Below are 17,802 nucleotides of genomic sequence, written 5' to 3' on the forward strand. Positions count from 1 at the left end.
CATCTTGACATCTTTATTCCTGTCCTGTTATACATTGTTGAAGAGTAAATACACCTTAAATAGTTAAACAGTTGACATTTTCACAAAATCCCCTCACAACCCCCTTATTTGCAAGGGGGTGGGAAAAAAAATCAAGCCCTTAAACCCATGGTTTCCTTTCGCGGAACTCCTACTACATATTTCTTTTTGTCATGCTTATAGCTTTTCAGACACATATAGCTGCTGTTGACTGGCTGAGAGCCCCTGATGCAACATGGCATTAATATTCTGATGTTGACTTGATTTATAGGAATCAAATGCATAGATTTGTGAAATTTTATAGTGTTACCATTGAGGTATTGTATAGGCAGAAAAAAGGCATAGGCATACGATATTGACTGTAAGCACATGTATGACACACCCTTTTTAGTGGAAAAACAAAACTGAGCAGATTTGGGTGAGGAAAAAACAACCTAAGGTAGGTAAAGCAAATCTAATAGCAAAACCCAAAACAATCCTTAAATGATTCATCTGAGAATTTGTGAGTCCCACATTAAACGTTGTGTATTATTAATACATGTTTTCCTTTTATAACTTAGTCAAACACATTAAGTTATACTATAACCTTTCCCACACAGCAAAAATGAATTCCAAGTAAGACAACCTGACCCGCTACCATCCATTTAAAAAGTTAAAAGTTGCATTTTTCTAAAACCTTTCTTTTTTTTTGCAGTGTTCACTTTCTCTACAAGAGTAACTGGGCTAACAAGGTACAGCAACTGCCGTTATCCCTCAACATTGCCAAATTAAAAAAAACAAAAAAAAATCTTGCAATCAGGTTTTCACATAACAGAAGTTCAGTGTCTTGAATTTTGCATTTTAGAAATCTTTACACAGATCTGTACAATTACATGAACTGTTTGGGACTTTTGTGCAGGACCGCTTATCTATACTCTGTATAAAAAAATGTACTTTTTATTGGCTGGCATTTCAGAGTAGCTTGCATATAAAGCTGTCTGGGATGTTAAGGCCTATCGCCAGCACCCCCACCGGGTGAAGGGTCATACCAGGAAGTTTAACCACGATAAAAGGTGCATTGGGAAAGGGCAAAGGTTATCAAAGTTCCTCTAAAATTTCAAAATCCACATGCAAACTTGTTGTGCACTTAACAAGGAGCGTTGTTGTGATAGACTTTTTTTTGTCAAGACTTCTATTCAAAAAAATCTGAAACAAAAAGAGCTCAAAGTGGTTGGCCTTCATATTATTTTAACAGAAATTCACAATTTAGATCTTGATTAACTTCCAGTGGAGCCAAACATAAGGACCAAACAGTGGCCCGGGTCAAGAGCGCCATCTTCACATTTTTTCTGCATTGAGACGCATCATGAAAAAACAAATCCCCTCCATCATTGTAGTGTTTTTGGGGTTCATCCCCCCCCCATCTTACTAGTTTAACATCAAATACTGTACAGTACCGTGCAAATCTAACCTCGACAATTCTCCCGTTGCACATGAAATCAGAACAGAAGAATGAGACATACAGAACAGTTTTGTCCCAGGTTGACTTCACTGCATACATGAGATAGGAACGAGCTAACAAGATAAGGCAAGTTAACACAGGGCATGTAGGCATGTAGGCAGCAGATGAATGCAGTTAAATCATGGGACACAAGCTAGTTAGCATTGAGAAACAAAGGTAGGTCACCCCCAAAACCCAATATAAAATTACACATTTACATACATTTCAAAACTGAACATAGTTCTAACAAGATTAGCACCTAACTGGTTATTGTTCCTTTCAAGAGATGAGGTGGTAGGTGTGAAGAGGAAGAGGAAGCGGCAATTTGAGGATTGTTTGGTGTGTGGCAAAATTAAAGAAGTGTCCAACACATTGTCCGTACTCTTGGGGCAGGACTACAGTGTGTTCACACTCTGTGAAACTGACTTATAATGACATTCCTACAACCGGGTTCAGGGATGACAAGATGAGACCTTCCCAGACCCCCGATTCCTGAGCCTTATACACAACGAGGAACAATTTCTGCTATCTACACATGCCTGTGACAACTCACATTTTAGTAACAGCTGTCCACCAGATACAGAAAGTAAATGTAAAAAGGAATATCAATGCTGTCTAGTTTCAAACTATAGTTTATCAGTGTTCCTACGCCCTGCATTGCTGTGCAGGGATGGTGCAAATGTCCCCATTCTGGGGACACCCTTTCCAGGCCTGATAACCATAGTGACAGAATATCATGTACTGTATATCTTCTTGCTGAACCAAAAGAAACACAAGGATATAAGTAGACATAAGAGATGGTTTATTCCCAATTCTTCTTTTTTTCCCTAAATCAGACAGTAAACAATCTTAATGCAATAAACCTACACTAGCCATTACTATTATTCCACAATGACAACCCTTAGCACACAAACATCTGGGGCTGTGAGGGATGAAGGCAGCTGCAATCTGGGAAAATGGGTTCATCTATCTGGGCTTCTTCACTAAATGTAGAACCTCATCCACGCCCCCCCCCCAAAAAAACACAACAACTTCCAACTAAGGTGGCCAGATCATTAAAATATCATTTACCTGTCACCCAAAATAAACATCCTTACAGAGCTTAGTGATCACTTTCAAAACCTTCAATTACAAGAAAAAAAAAGTTCCATATCAAAACAAGTAATCATTAAAATTAAAGTTTGTACGGCTAAGCTAACCGTTAAACAACAGCAACGACAAATTTTAATAATTCCCATGTGGCATCTTGTATCAGACTCCACCCCCTGCATACAGTATAATGAGGTTACAACACAGCCATTCTAGAAATGCAACAGGCAGGGAAGGGTGGGGTGTTTATATGCAGGGGAACAGGGGAACTAATGGCCACAGTCCAGTCAGTCCTTCCAGGGGGCAGGTGGGGGCCGTGAGATTAGGCTTTTGAGGTGGGTGGGGTTTGGGTAAAGCCCCTTCTAGACCAGTGTTGAGACTGTAAAATAATAAGTTAGCAGAAACTCATGGAGCCACCCAGCGAGATCACACTGGAGCTGACTAGAGTCATTAGTGGTGTTGCTCAAAGGCAGGCATGGACCAAAAGAGGGGACGGACCGGGCAAGTACAGCCAGCCATTTAGGCATGGGTCCAAATTCTCCTTTCCTCCTTAAAAATCTCTACAGTACAGTCATGTCTGGTGGTTTCCTTGCAAGCTTCTGCTTCAACCATCCTCTTTTTTAAAAAAGTTTGTTACGTCATTGTGTAGTTTCATTTTTCGATCTTCAAGTCCATGCTGCCACTATGCGCCGTGGGACCTCTCCTCACCCTGCAACAGTGAGCTGGGTCAGAACAGGGATGAGAAAACGAGAGCAAAGTAAACACCATTTTATTTATTTCTGGGGGGAAAAAATAAATGGGTCAGTTTTAAGTTATTAAAGGTGGACTAACTGGCTCTTGAATGTAGAAATGCATATGAAGGGTCTGTGACAATAGACCTAACTCAGGGTCCTATCAAAGTGAGATGTGCAATAATGAGACGAAGCAAGAGCTACTGAAAAATGCCTGACCTGCATCACGATACCACACAGCGACAGCTCATGCAGTCCTGGCCGCTGTCGTCAGGGGGGTTCAACTTCCGCAGCTTGTGCTGTCTGATCTCTCTCACCAGTGTGTAGAAGGCATCCTCCACTCCCTGCACACACACACACACACACACACACACACACACACACACACACACACATACACACATAGCACAGACAGAGAGAGAGAGAAGACCTGAATGAAAATCTAACCATTTACAATTGTCAGTGCTGAATGGAATATGTGGAAAGTCACCTTTAATAGTGACAGCAGTGGCCCCTACTCCTTTTCACTACTGGAGCTGTTCCACAGCAAGGCCAAACAGTTCTGAGCACAGAAAGAAACCATTCCAATGGCATTTCCATTAGCAAACGGTTTGAGGCGGAGTGGTTCAAAACCGTGCTCATTTCTGGACTTTTTTCGGCACCGTTTGATAACCATGCTTAACACAGGCAGATTGTGCCAGTGGAGGGGTTTAATGACGTCGGTATTCAACATTCACATCACATCCAGTGAAGCCAGATCTGATAGTGTTGATATCCTATGGTGCCATTATTACATCCTGCACCAATTCTAAAGCACATACTGAAATTGCAATGAGCGGGTGCTGGTGTTTTCTAATTGGAAAACAAAACAACAATGTCTGAATCCTTGTCACAGACAGTGGAGGAGACGCTGGCACCAGTGTCACATGCACATTACATAGACAGATGCCAATGCATGGGGGACATTTACTGTAGTCATTATGGCTTTTCTGTGAGACTTCCTAATCCTGATTTCAGCACCAACGCAACTGGAAATGCAAACAATAACCGTGCACGCGACTCCTTGCCAGTATGACGCAGTCCGCTGTGTACTCATTATGGGCTCTGCATGATAGTGGGAAAAAAGGTATGCAAATGCTGGGCAAGATTACTACGGCAACTATGACTATCGTTAAACACCCATAATCAAATAATCACAATGCTCAAAAAAAGTTAGAACACAGGTCATGCACATGCATCTGTACGCTATTTCAAATACACCCTCGCATTTGTGAGGATCGATTGAACGCTAATGTATCACAGTGAGTCACAGCAGGAGGTGTGCAGTGACATCCATGTCAGGCTTTTCAAGCAGCTCTGTTCCCAAGCCAAGGCAACCTGGCCATGAGTCATCGCCTGCAGCATAATAAAACGTTCCTTGCACACCAAAACCAATCACAAAAAGGGGGTACTCGCTGCTGTAAGTTTATGTATCACACACGGCCATTCCTCACGTTTGTGAAGATGTGAAATACCTGGCTATGGGTCAGGCATGTCGAGAAACTCAAGAATGTTGTCACCCTCCGGTGACTACATTGCACTATAAGAAAAAGGAAAAAAAATCCACCAGGAAGAGTTTGTTTAATGGCGATGCGAATGAGAGAGGTTAGGGGGAATTATTCATCACCGAGCTTGTGACAGGAGATTCAAAATAAATCCAATGAACCTCATGGATGATGTCTGTGGTAGAGAGAGAGCGAGACAGAGACAGAGAGAGAATTTTTATTTTGCCCTGTATTCAGTACCTGTCGTGTCTTAGCAGAGGTCTCTATGTATGGGATGCCGTAGGAGCGGGCCAGTTCTTGCGCTTGCCGCGTGTCCACTGTGCGTGCTGGGAGGTCACATTTGTTCCCCACGAGCACCATTGGAACATCATCAGAGTCTTTAACACGTTTGATCTGTTCTCTGCGGGTTGAAAAAAAATCTGTTAGGTGTGATGTCTTTATCATCAAAGTTGTAACTGTTATGCTCTCAAATGCCCCCCTCCCCCCTGTCATTTTGTCACATCACACAGTCATCTCCCCTTCTCTTGGATCCTTTCTGCCTCATAAACAACAGCAGCTCTATCAGCAGAGAGAAAACCACCCAGGGAACTTTAGGACCCTGAGGAGGAACCAGGGCCCGTCGGGGCTGGGCTTGGCTGTGCTGCACTGCTGAAGGAGGTAGGCAGGGATAATGGGAGGGGGGTGGATAGTGAGCAGGCAGGCAGGCAGCAAACGGCATTACCTCATCACTACAGCAGCCAGCGCCAAACGCCAGCCAGCCAGCCAGGAGGACTGACTTGTAGGGAGCAAGTCAGATCAATCTATCAGCTCAGCTCCGTGGCTCCTGCCTCTCCTCATCTCTCCCTCCATCCAGATCACTGCAGGTTACATTAGCTGCTGTCAACCCAGTCCAGCGCAGCTGCAGACAGCACCGCTAATGGTGTTTATGATCACACTCATTCTGTTGTCTTGGTGTCACAGTTGACACGCTGCTTAGATTAGACCGTGCCCCGTTTTGTGTTGGTGAGGCAGACATTTCAAGTCTAATGGCGGTATTAAAGATGCCTGCGAAAACAAATAAAGCAGCCATAACTCCACCCGCCTGGCGTATTGTGTGCGCGGGTTGATGACACAACTGTTTGGTTTACATGCACAGAGCAAATGAAAGACAATGCCTGTCACGGCTTAGGATAAACAGTAGGCAGGTGGTATGCCACGCAAATGTGTCACTATGTGCCAACAGTTACACAAATATGCCTCACACGCTCTTGCCTGTGAAATAAACAACAGATCTTTAAATAACTTCACAAGCCTAAGCAGACCACCATCTCTTACTTTAGAAGAGACCACCCCCTATTTCGGTGTCTTGTCAACATTGTTGCATGCTTTTATGGGTTGTGTAACGGTTCAACCTATTCAAAGTGTTGTCAGCAGATGATTTTAAACCTGGCATAAACAATGCTGGGCTTCGATGGCATCAGGCCAGATGAATGCACTAGTAATCAACTCAGAACCTTATAAAAGACGTTTGATAGAGCAGGAGTTGAAGTAATGTGCGGTCTCTCTACTTAGCACGTGCAACGCCAGCAGATGGGTATCTAATGTCACAAGAATGAGAAAACAAGAGAAAGAGAGAATATTCCCATCTCCATCTGGAATCCTCCGCTCGCTCTCCTTTCTCTCCCTGATCACTCCATCCCTTTCTCCTTCCCTGTCCTTGGGACTGCTCCTTGTCCCATCTCCTCCTCTAATTGAGTAAGGATCGATTTCATTGGCAGCACGCTGTAATCCTCCAGTCAGAGGCTAAGCTTTCTTTAGCCGTGTTAAACGCAAAAACATGACATCACCCTGCTACTGCAGAGGGCTGGCACACAGTCCACTCCATCCAGAACCTGAGGGAGCCCCCAAAAAACACACAAACTCATACTACAGATACACATATTTATACATACAGCACCCCTATACTGTGTGCATAATTGGTTTTAACTACCCTGGAGAAGCTGCAAGCGAACACACAAAGATGAAATGCAGATTTCATCCTCCTAAACAAGGTTAAAATGCTCCTGTTCTCGCTCGTTCGTACACAGACACCCACACACACACACACACACACGCACGCACACACACACGCTCAAACCTGTACTGGTGAATGTCCTCAAAGGACTTGGTGTTGTTGATGGCAAAGACACATAGGAAGCCCTCCCCTGTCCTCATATACTGGTCCCTCATGGCGCTGTACTCCTCCTGACCTGCAGTGTCCAAGATGTCCAACAGGCAAGTCTCCCCATCAATCACCACCTGCTTCCTGTATGAGTCCTGCAAAAGGCAAAGGACTTCCTGAAGTTAGAGCATTGCAGAGGTGTGGCAAAGACATCAGAAATAACAACAGCATCTGAGCTGAATGCCTTTTTGTCTACAAATGCAATGTGATGCAGATGATAATAGCTAGAAAACAAAGTGTGCAGATTCAAGTGGATTCGGTCAATAGTCTGAAAGTTTGTTTTAACATAAACTATTTCATGTAGGAGAGCGGGCAGACAAGGCCATTTTGCATTTCCTCCCAGTTGAGACAGTAGGGAAGCTGAGCGTGGGTCCAGTAGGGACACGTGTGGCTCGACAGATGGCGGGTTTAAACCGCTGCACCGTGACAGGGCACATGACACAGTTTTCTTTCCAATATTCAAGGCATTGTTCCTTTGATGGTGTGCACCTCAGTTGCGGGTGGACATACAAATTTACACACAGACACGCAGCTGTGTAAGAACGTATTACTGTAAATAAAATCTTATCATAAAACCCCTGTCCTATACCTGGTCAGAGTTAGCAGCGGCCTATGTGAGAGGTGGTACAGCAGAAACAATGTTTAGCCTTCCAACACACAGACACAAACATAGAGTGGTGTCCCTTTGTTTGTTAGAGCACAGCGGCCAGGAATGCACATAAACAAAAAGGACATTGTCCAGCCACAGAGAGAGGAGAAAGAGAGAGGGAGAGCGAGACAGCGAGAGAGAGACAGACAGACAGACAGACAGAGAGAGACAGCGAGAGAGAGAGACAGAGAGAGAGAAAGACAAGAGAGACCGAGAGAGAGACAAAGAAGAGAGGAGAAAACAGACCGACATTCTCTCTAGCTCTATCTCCTTTTCACCATATTTCTTAGTATCTCTTTCTCATAGTATAAAGGAGTGAGATTACAAGTTATGGCAGACTAAATATTTCCACCTTGACACAAAATCAGGAACTTCCTCTAAAACTTGACCCTTCAGAGAATCGATGGTGCGGCCGTATCTAAATCAAATGACATAGTTTATACGGAGTAGTAGCTTCTGCAAGGCCAAGCCATAGCCATTCAGCAGGGATTGGGGAGGGGAAACTTCCTTATGAGATCAGATAATATTCAGACAGTGGCCAGCCATGGATGTGTCAGACCATGTCTCTGGCCACACTGGTAAAAAGGGGTCTATGTGTAACAAAGGCCCCATTTTTCCCACAGTTTATACATAGCATTAATGTGAGTTCCGAATAGTTTGGATAACAAACAATCCAATCAAACACTTTATATAAACGCCTTGCATTTGTGTATGCGATTTACTTTTCATTGTTTGCATTTTGTTAGGAAGTCATATTTTGCACTACTATACATAACAGATGAGTTGGTGGGAAGGTGTTGTGATCAAAAACAAGTCTGGCACTATTACTTTTTTTTGCGGAAAGCCTGTTTTTAGGTGTTTTCAGCTGCTGTGAATGTTACTGTAAATTACTTAGTCTTGATTAAAGAAGGGTGGCACGGTGACGCAGTGGTTAGCGCGGTCTCCTCACGGCAAGAAGGTCCTGGGTTCGAACCCCGGGGTTGTCCAACCTTGGGGGTCGTCCTCTGTATGCAGTTTGCATGTTCTCCCCGTGTCTGCGGGGGTTTCCTCTGGGTGCTCCGGTTTCCTCCCACAGTCCAAAGACATGTAGGTCAGGTGAACCAGCCATACTAAATTGTCCCTAGGTGTGAATGTGTCGGCCCTGTGACGGTCTGGCGGCCTGTCCAGGGTGTCTCCCCGCCTGCCGCCCAATGACTGCTGGGACAGGCTCCAGCATCCCGCATATTCGGATAAGCGGCTTGCTTGGATAATGGATGGATGGATGATTAGAGAAATGAGTGATGACTGGTGGGAGTGGTTCATGCCAGAGACTGGTGAGTCTTACCAGGCCTAGATGGCAAACCTCAGAACAAACTGCAGTAAGTTAGACTACTGGCTGGGGCTGAGGTTTCTACTCCTGGGCCGCATTTTGCAGATTGCACCTGCAGCTGACTGATTTCGCCCAAGATCCCAATGCCAGCCAAACTACATCCTGAGTTGGTCAGGCAGATCCACTGACATTCTGATTATAATTTGTACATTTACATCTCCGCTGTGGCGACCCCTAACGGGAGCAGCCGAAAGTAGTAGTAGTAGTAGTAGTAGTATTGGTATTTGGTTTTCCTCATCCACAGAAGATATCTGGACTCAAAGGTAAATTTCACCAATGGTTTTGCATACATGTGCAATCTGTACTGATGAATAATGTAGTTGATTTTAAACTAAAGAGCAAGCATATTGAATTCTTCCCCCTTCACTCTGAAGTGCTTTGGGTGTCAAGATAAAGCGCTATATAAATGTAATCCATTATTAGTATTGTTATTGATTGAAGCAATTAATCCCTCACTGTGTTGATGGAGAAACTGATGTTCTCCTCCTGCTCACAGTCTTTCCAACAGTATCTACACGTACCAGAATGCATTGCGCATAAGCCTCTGTATCGTCGTCCATTATGTCCTCTGCACTAGTGTTGCGGGGCGTCATTTCCACCATCGAAAACGTAGCTTAACCGAGAGAACGAGGATGTGTTTTTTGAACAGCATGTTTAGAATAGATTAGAGTATTAGAAACCCTGCTAGGGCTGTCGTTTTTCCGACCACCAACTGACATCACGATACGTCACTTGATGGCCAGAAAAAAAACTCGGTTTCACTGCCGCGCCAGAGATGCAGAAATGATCAGGAACAACTGCAGATGTTTTTCATACGCTACCCCTGTCGCCGATAGATAGCAATAAGGTTTAAAATCGGTGAATTTTCCCTTTAAATCAACTGCTTTTAGCAGGTGAAGATGAGATCAAATATAAGACATGCACACATTTACGTAGGAGGAAATACACCATAAACAGGAATACAACAATTCAAGGGATATGTGAGGGGGCTGTCGTAGATTCTGCTCCCCAAAACCTGGATTACTTCCAATAGCATCAACCTTAGGACGGTTAGAAGGGCACCACACCTCTATGGTTGGGTCATATTCATCCACAAAGTGGTTCTGGATCAGCTGGATGGTAAGTGCACTCTTGCCCACGCCTCCAGCTCCTACCACTACCAGCTTATACTCCGTCATCCTCACCACTGCTGCTCACTGCACACTGCTGCTGAAAAGATGAGAGTAGAGAACAGGACAGGTTAGTGCACTGACAACAACAAATTCTCTTTGACATATACTGTACTTCGACAAGGTTAAATGAAAACACGGTACCAACAAAGACAGAGCTCTGACGAGGGCAAGCCTGTTTTGCTGCCATTTGACTGCCCAGTGCCCTTTTTCCTCACATGGCTCAAACTGGGGGAAAAAAATATCTGTCCTTCACAAATGGTGCAGGCCACACAAACATACGGCAATTACTATTTGTGCTTAGCAGTGAAGAGTGTGAGCGGTGTGTGTGCATGTGTGTGTGTGTGTGTGTGTGTAGTGGGGGCTGAGGTTGAGACCCTCAGAGGGGAATGTGAAAAATGTGCTGAAGGTACTCGATGTTCCAATCCTCTCCTGCTCAGTGTGAGCGGTGAGAGTGTACAAGAGAGGGAGAGAAGAGGGGAGGGGAAAAAAAGGGAGGGGTGTGACATTGGCAGAGCGATCTCGTCACTCATCGGGCTTCGCATTACTGATGCCTACCCCTATGCCCACTCTCACTACAGGCCTACTGTGCACTTACACCAGATATTGAAGTGAGAACAGCATTAGAGAGGTGGGGGGGGGGGGGAGACAAGAGCCACTATGATCTCTGCTTATTGAATTCACAAGTGATGTCAGGATAAAGCGCAAATTAAGATATCTGCAATAGTTAAAATGCAGGATAGAGTCGGGGAAAAGGGTGTGTTTTTCCCTAATGTTGTTGACAAAATTAAGATATTAGCTGAATTGTGTTTCTTTGTGGTTTGCTCGGCTTCACTCTGCAGAGGTTTGCCTGGGAGAGACAGAACCAAGAGGCCTAAAAGAGGGCTTTATGACTCCAGGTGTTCCTTCAGTTGCCCCCTAAGGACTCACTGAACCCAGTTAATAGGCCCATTCAATACACAGCACTTGCCCTGGCTGTAAATCAAGGACCCGTTATTAAAGAAACGGGTCGGTCTCCTGACAAAATAGCACTGATATCCATTTCATGTACACCAAATCCTAAACACTTTTAGCGTATGCTTTTTCCTTCTTTTTTTTTTTGGATAAAGAAAGCTAATTTACTGGAGCTACTGTAGAATATTATGACGGCTGAAATTCAAACGATATCTTCAGCTGGGGGCACACATCCAAATTTTACATGTTGTTAAACACTGAAGATCTTGTTACCTTTGGTCATCTGTTTGGAATTAAGAGGGAGAAGCAGCATAAAATCCCTTTTTAGCTGTGAACAGACGTCTGAACATACAGCTAGCTATAAGTGATGTAAGGCATGGCTTGAACTGAAGTCTACGTAAGTGTAAATCCAACCTAAACTAATTGATTCATATGGTGACAGATTCTGCAAAATTAATTAAGGGATGGATCAGAGAGAGAGAGAAAGAGAGAGAGAGAGAGAGAGAGAGAGAGAGAGAGAGAGAGAGAGAGAGAGAGAGATAAAGCACTTATGATACTGGTGAGACATGTATGCTGTACAACTGTGGTGAATTAGGAGGCTGTAAGCCAGTTTTGATTGTGCTGTCACGGAGCTGAATGTCGAGTCAGCCCGAGCCACACATGTATATATGCGCGCACACACCGCACATACACCCCCCCCCCACACACACACACACACAGACCCTGACATCATTACCACCACACTGCAGGCCAGTGAATTTCCAGGGATCGTGAGTCAGTGGGCAGAAAAAAAAAATCATGGGTGGTTCCAGTAAAGACAGTGGTACCAGTGAAGATGGCTATGCATGACTCAGCTAACCACTTACCTACAAAGCAGCCACCAAATATACATTCTGAACGATGACACGTAATGGCTGTGAGCCACCATGTCACAAGATAGCCCGTACTGTGTCAGTGACAGAAAAAAATAAAAAATAAAACTGAGTCCATGAGAGCAAATGCAAACAATTGCGCAGATTCGCTGAACCTAGCGCCTCTTGTTTGTGGCCAACGGCAACGAAAGGAGCCCGAGTCGGATGTGTGTGTGTTCAGGTTGCTGACGTTCAGAGGACGTTGAGCAGTCAGATGATGTTATCACAGTGATGTCATGAGTGAGTTCAGAGGAAAATAATCGAAAATCCCTGCACCTTGCCATGACTCAAAAGGCAAGAGCAAGCTTCTGTATATTGGCAGAGGTCCATTTCACTTTCTCTTTCACAGCCTGGGGAAAAAAAGTCTACTACGGGCTTTCAAACTTATACTTTTGATTTTAAAAAGGGAAATGTCTTCTCTCATACTAATAATATACTGCAATTATAGCTGCAGTTATATACTGCTATATACTAAAGGAGCCGTCTTGCTGATCATAATTGCTGGTAATTATTTATAAAACGATGTGTAAAGTGGATCTCAGTACACATTAAGTGAAGGCATTCCTGTTTTCAACTGTAAACTTGGACCAACATGCAGTAATGCCATTAGCATCATAATCATACCCCCCCCCTCCTATTGCCCTGTTATCTATAGATCTGCCTGATCCCTGCAAGGGAACACAAGGTGAAACGAGGGCATATAGACTGGAACAAGGTCATACGAGGTAAAATATCCTCAGACAATCATCCACTTTGTCTCCTTGTGGTATATGTTTTCTTTGGGTAGATGATGAACCATCTAACCTGAAATGCAGAGTAGCCTGGTATATTTAAATTAGTGCTAAAATCCATCTGTACCGTCTGATGATCTTCAGGGGGGCCACTCACGATCAACCCTGGAATATAGACCAGGAGAGAGAGAGAGCGAGAGGAGTGAACAGGACTCCATGCAGCTCCGCTACTCCCCGAACACTGAGCAGCAGTAATCATCGAGCGCCTTGGCCGGCCTGAGTGGAACAGTCAGACTTCAACCCATACACACCCTCTCTCTTGTGCACTGTCTTTCTCTCCCCAACACAGGCATGAATACAGACGCACACAGCTGCAGTGTTCATCTCCTTGAGGAGAGGAGCAACAGGTGACATCAACACAGTGTCTAACGCATTTGAGGAGAGAGAGAGAGCACAATACACAAAGTGTCCGGAGAAGACTCGCCTTGCAAGGCTGAGAGTCAAGAACAACAGCCACAACTCCAAGCAACTGCTATATTTGTCTCTGGGTGTGGTGTGATGTCGTGTTTACCGAATCTGTGCGCACCTCTGTCAAAGCCCCCCTGTCTTTTGAGCGTGTTTGTGTCCGTGTGCTGCTGCCGCTGCTGCTGATGAAACAGATTGTTTTTTGATGAGTGGGAGGTTGGCTCACCGATGTTAATGATTGATGGAAAAGGAGACTTGTTGCACACTTGCAGACAGGAGAAACCATTACTCTCTCACTTTCACAGCACTGCAAACCGTCCGTCCGAGGTCTAGTAAACCAGACTTTGCTCTAATGGAACAAGTAGCGCTCAGCACCACCACCAATGTCAACAGTGGCCTTCTTGTAAAAACATGTTGATGGCCATAACTCTCTTGCACAACAGGAAGGGAATTACACTAAACCCTCAATCTCGTAGCCAAAAAATTTAGCTTTCTTCTTCCTCAATCTAAATAAATCAACCTGGTGCAAGCTGCAGCTTGCCCTGGCTGGGGTTCAGAGACCACGGCGGAGCCACAGAGTTAACCTCACAGCAAATAAACAGTGACCGTATGTGCACTGTAGAAATCTGCACAGATGCTGGCACACATGACAGAAACCTTTCCTTGACTCGCCTATGTAGAAAATGTACACAAGTTCACATTAGAGTGAGCATATTTTCAAGCCGTTTATCTTAGCTGGGACTATTTTAATTTTCATCTCTACAAGTGATTTGCTGTAAAAGCGTGGAAAAGCCGGAAGCTGAATTGTAGTCCGATCATTATCCAATCCGAATTAACAGGAGATATGTGTACTTACATGGCTGCCACTGAAGCATTGATTAGATGGCGATGGAGATGGAGATTAATTTTAAGATCAATCTGCCTATTGTACCCTGTCTGAGCAGACAGGTGAAAGTGTGGAAGAAAGCGAGAGATCATTAACTGGTGCCGGTGTCAACAGACAGGGTGCGGAGGAGGACTAGTAAGAGGAGAAGCTATGGACCTGGGGCACTCCCCTAACTCATCTCTCATCTTCCTCTTGTGACTCTATACTACCATGACAATCTTGTGCTTAACCTCACCCTCAGCACTTAATCCTTGGTTTCCTCATTTCAACCCTTCTAGCATTAATTAACCTGTCTATCAGTCATATAATTATTACAGAAACATCCACCGGTATATCAAGCCTCCCTAGTTGGGCCACACATGCAACCAAACATCAATAACACATTAAAAGTCAGTGTCACTGTCCTAGTTTGTTTGTGTGTGTGACTGTGTGTGACTGTGCATGTATTTGCGAAGGTGTGTGTGTGTGTGTGTGGGGGGGGGGGTAGACCACATAGACTTTTTTTAGGATTGCTATTAAAGAGATAGACACTTGTTCTATAAAATACACATTCAGCCCTAGGTCTAAAAAAAACACAAAAAAAACTGGATCACTGTGTGTGCACAGGTTTGCCAAATGCCTGAATTTCATAGCCTAATATGCAAATTCAAAACTCCCCAGCCTGTTTTTTTTGGGAGGCTTGAAGATGAAAACAGACAGCCTTTCCACCACTTCCAAAACTAGGCCATGTCAGCAGCTGATTAATAATCCACACAAACATATGGAGATGAAGGGTGAAATTAAGCTTTGATGGAGAGTAGCTGTTGTTTCCTCAGAGGCACTTATTGTCAGTGGGGGCTAGGGGTGAGTTGGTGTGTATATAGGCAGGTGGCTAGGGGCCAGGGATGAGGACATGCTTACTGGGTGCTAAGTGAGGACACAGCCACATGAGGGTCATGTACTAGTAGTACATGCAGTAGTACTAGCACATGCAGCAAAAGGATAACAAGTGCGCACTGCAAAGGAGAATAGAGGAGCATCCGGCTACCACTGTGTACATATCCACAATTCAGCGACAGGCCGCAACCGCAGCGCCATCTATGAACTCATGATCTACTCCGTTCCTGGGTCCACAAAAATCACTGCATCGCTGCTCCCTTCTGCTCGTAGAGCATTATATGTCTGTGTGTAGGGGTTATTTATAGCCCACCACCTCCAGCCTGGGAAATTAACAGTTCGTTTTGAAACCCTAGAACCTTGCCTGGACCAAGAGGATAATCTTACATGACAGTTTACTGAGGGTGCAATCACAGAACGACGAGAGGGATGATGGGAGAAGGGTGGCTCCGGGCGAGGGAGGGAGAGGACTGCACTTTCCATTCACCATAGAAAACCAAAGGAGGGAGGGGTCGACCTGAAATATATATATATATAGCCCCCCAACTCCTTGTTTATCAAAGCCAACACACTTCTCAGTAATTGTGTTGTAAGTACCATCAGAACATAAAACACTTGACCAGGGTCAATACAATTTTATAATTTCCCCCTATAATTTCATAGTGGGCTCTCTTCTTACATAGAAAACAACCCTTCATTTCAAAGAGCACACTCTTTGTGAGAAGGAGGGCACAAGAATAGCCTTCTTTCCCCTACATGCATTCCACTCTCCATTAAAGTGCTTAATTGGTTAAAAGATCCATATTGGCAGAGCCACAAGACCATTGCAGGGATAATAGATTTTTAATGGAGCAATGATGGTAAGGAGAACCTCTCCAGGGAGGTATCACAGTCCAATACTGAGACCAAGACCCCTCCTGGAGCCTCCATAGCCCACCGCCCTCTCCCTCTGCTCTCCTATGACATCATCTGCCTAAATGACATCCAAATAAGAGTCTTGACAGGCCGTCGATGAGTCAGTATCCAGACGAAGACCTAAAATAATTCAGAATCATTAATTTGATAAATTAATAATTTCCTTGAGTCCTCCGCAAACAACCCACTAATAAACAACTGCTCCTGCTAATGTGCTGGGGAAACACCCAGTTTACACATGTGGATGCGAGTTGTCTGTTTGTGTGTGTGTGTGTGCACATGTGCACGCGTGTGTGTGTAAACTAACAAGTCCTCACTTGAAGGGCTCCGAGACTGGCTGACCTTTTCCCTACTGTGTCATACTTTCAGCTGGTTGCGACGGACAAGATGGTGGAGGCAGCAGTGGAAATTAAAAGGCCAGCTGACCTCTACAAAATGGGCTGCCAGTTAGGAGCCATGAGGCTCATCAGAGATGGACGATCTCTAAATTCATTGGTGAGGTTTTTGCAATTCAAGTATGGGGTGGACACTCTTGACTTAGTATGGCTGTGTGCAGTGATTAAAGTGGGCCGGAGCTACCCGGATCCCAACACAGGCACTTCCCCTCTTCCCCCAAGTCAACCGGAGCTGAGATCCGGCACTCTGTAGACAGGAGTAATTTCAACCTTTTTGTCACAGTAAAATTTAAAACAAAAAACATGATGCAGCCAATTCACAAGCATTACAAAATAAATCGCAAATAAAGTCGTTCTTCTATTTTTATACTACTTTACTTTTTCTAAAAGTTTGAATGATATCGCGTCCTCACGTGACCCGCACCTGCCTGCTGTCTGGCTTCACCAGACTTGACATCAAAAGAGACTGGCTTCACACTCACGGGTCAGGGTCAGTTCACCGCACCAGGCAGACAAGACTCGAGAGAGCGTCAACCTGCTACCTGCACTATTGTCTTGGATTGGGGGGCATAAAAAGTGAGTATCTTCAGTGTATTTCCAATAGTATTTCCAATAGTTTTGTCTAGCTCTGCTGTGGTTTTCATTCAAGCAACTAACGTTAGCGAACGTAACGTTAGCTAGCTAGCTAATTAGCTATCTTCCACCCGGTAACGTTGCTAGCTAGTTGCTGACGTTGCTGGCTAGTTGCTTGAATGCTGCTAGGCAAGCTAACTATCGGTAGCATCCAGTAACGTTACCGGTAGCTAGCTAGTTATGTTTGTCCAACCTTAGCTCTGGCCATGCAATATTTTCATTCAAATAACTCAAAGTGAACATGTAGCCAGTGATTTATTGAGCATGTAGTGTGTGTGTGTGTGTGTGTGTGTGTGTGTGTGTGTGTGTGTGTGTGTGTGTGTGTGCATGTGCTCGTAGGGTTAATTTCCTGATTTGAGACGCAGTATTGAGGCCGACTATCACTCCCGCACTTTTGCCCACTTCTCTAATACAGAGATCCCCCACTTACCAAATCCCACTTTAACCCCTGGCTGTGTGTGTGTGTGGGGGGGGGGGGGGCGGTGAGCGTGTGTGCATGTGTGTGTATCTACATACGCAATTTGAGCTCTCTGTGCAGAAAGCATCTTACGAGCTGCATAAACATAGCTGACAGTGAGTCCACAGAAGATCCTACCTAAGATCCACAACCAGCTCCGGTCAATGACATGGACAAATAAGCATCCCCTTTATCAATATTCAATACGCCTTTACCAATACACACACATTACAGACATCAACTGGTGGTTGTCACAACGCTAAAATTCTATTAATAGGCCTCAAACTACATACTGTAGATATAGTAACCCAACTGATGTGACTTTAACAA

General features: G+C 44.5%; 2 protein-coding genes across 4 annotated transcripts in view; one reads left to right on the forward strand and one right to left on the reverse strand.

Annotated features, from left to right (window-relative positions):
• Positions 1 to 17,802, reverse strand: part of LOC130113706 (GTPase HRas) — a 20,070-nt gene continuing 2,268 nt past the window's right edge. Inside the window, exons 2-6 of one of the 3 annotated variants that reach the window (XM_056281304.1) lie at positions 10,148 to 10,286; positions 6,979 to 7,157; positions 5,103 to 5,262; positions 3,538 to 3,662; positions 1 to 3,309 (exon numbers count right to left, since the gene is read on the reverse strand). In XM_056281304.1, coding sequence (XP_056137279.1) covers positions 3,543 to 3,662; positions 5,103 to 5,262; positions 6,979 to 7,157; positions 10,148 to 10,258 — 570 coding nt within the window. In that variant the 5' untranslated portion in view covers positions 10,259 to 10,286 and the 3' untranslated portion in view covers positions 1 to 3,309; positions 3,538 to 3,542. Of the gene's footprint in view, positions 3,310 to 3,537; positions 3,663 to 5,102; positions 5,263 to 6,978; positions 7,158 to 10,147; positions 10,290 to 17,802 lie in introns of all 3 variants that reach the window. The other 2 variants (XM_056281305.1, XM_056281303.1) reach the window with 2 other exon arrangements.
• lrrc56 (leucine rich repeat containing 56) overlaps positions 16,375 to 17,802 on the forward strand; it is a 19,357-nt gene continuing 17,929 nt past the window's right edge. The window contains exon 1 of the mRNA XM_056282419.1: positions 16,375 to 16,482. Within this exon, the coding sequence (XP_056138394.1) occupies positions 16,375 to 16,482 (108 nt within the window). The remainder of the gene's footprint in view (positions 16,483 to 17,802) is intronic.

This window comes from Lampris incognitus, chromosome 6 (genome assembly GCF_029633865.1).
Source record: "Lampris incognitus isolate fLamInc1 chromosome 6, fLamInc1.hap2, whole genome shotgun sequence".
Classification (NCBI taxonomy): domain Eukaryota; kingdom Metazoa; phylum Chordata; class Actinopteri; order Lampriformes; family Lampridae; genus Lampris; species Lampris incognitus.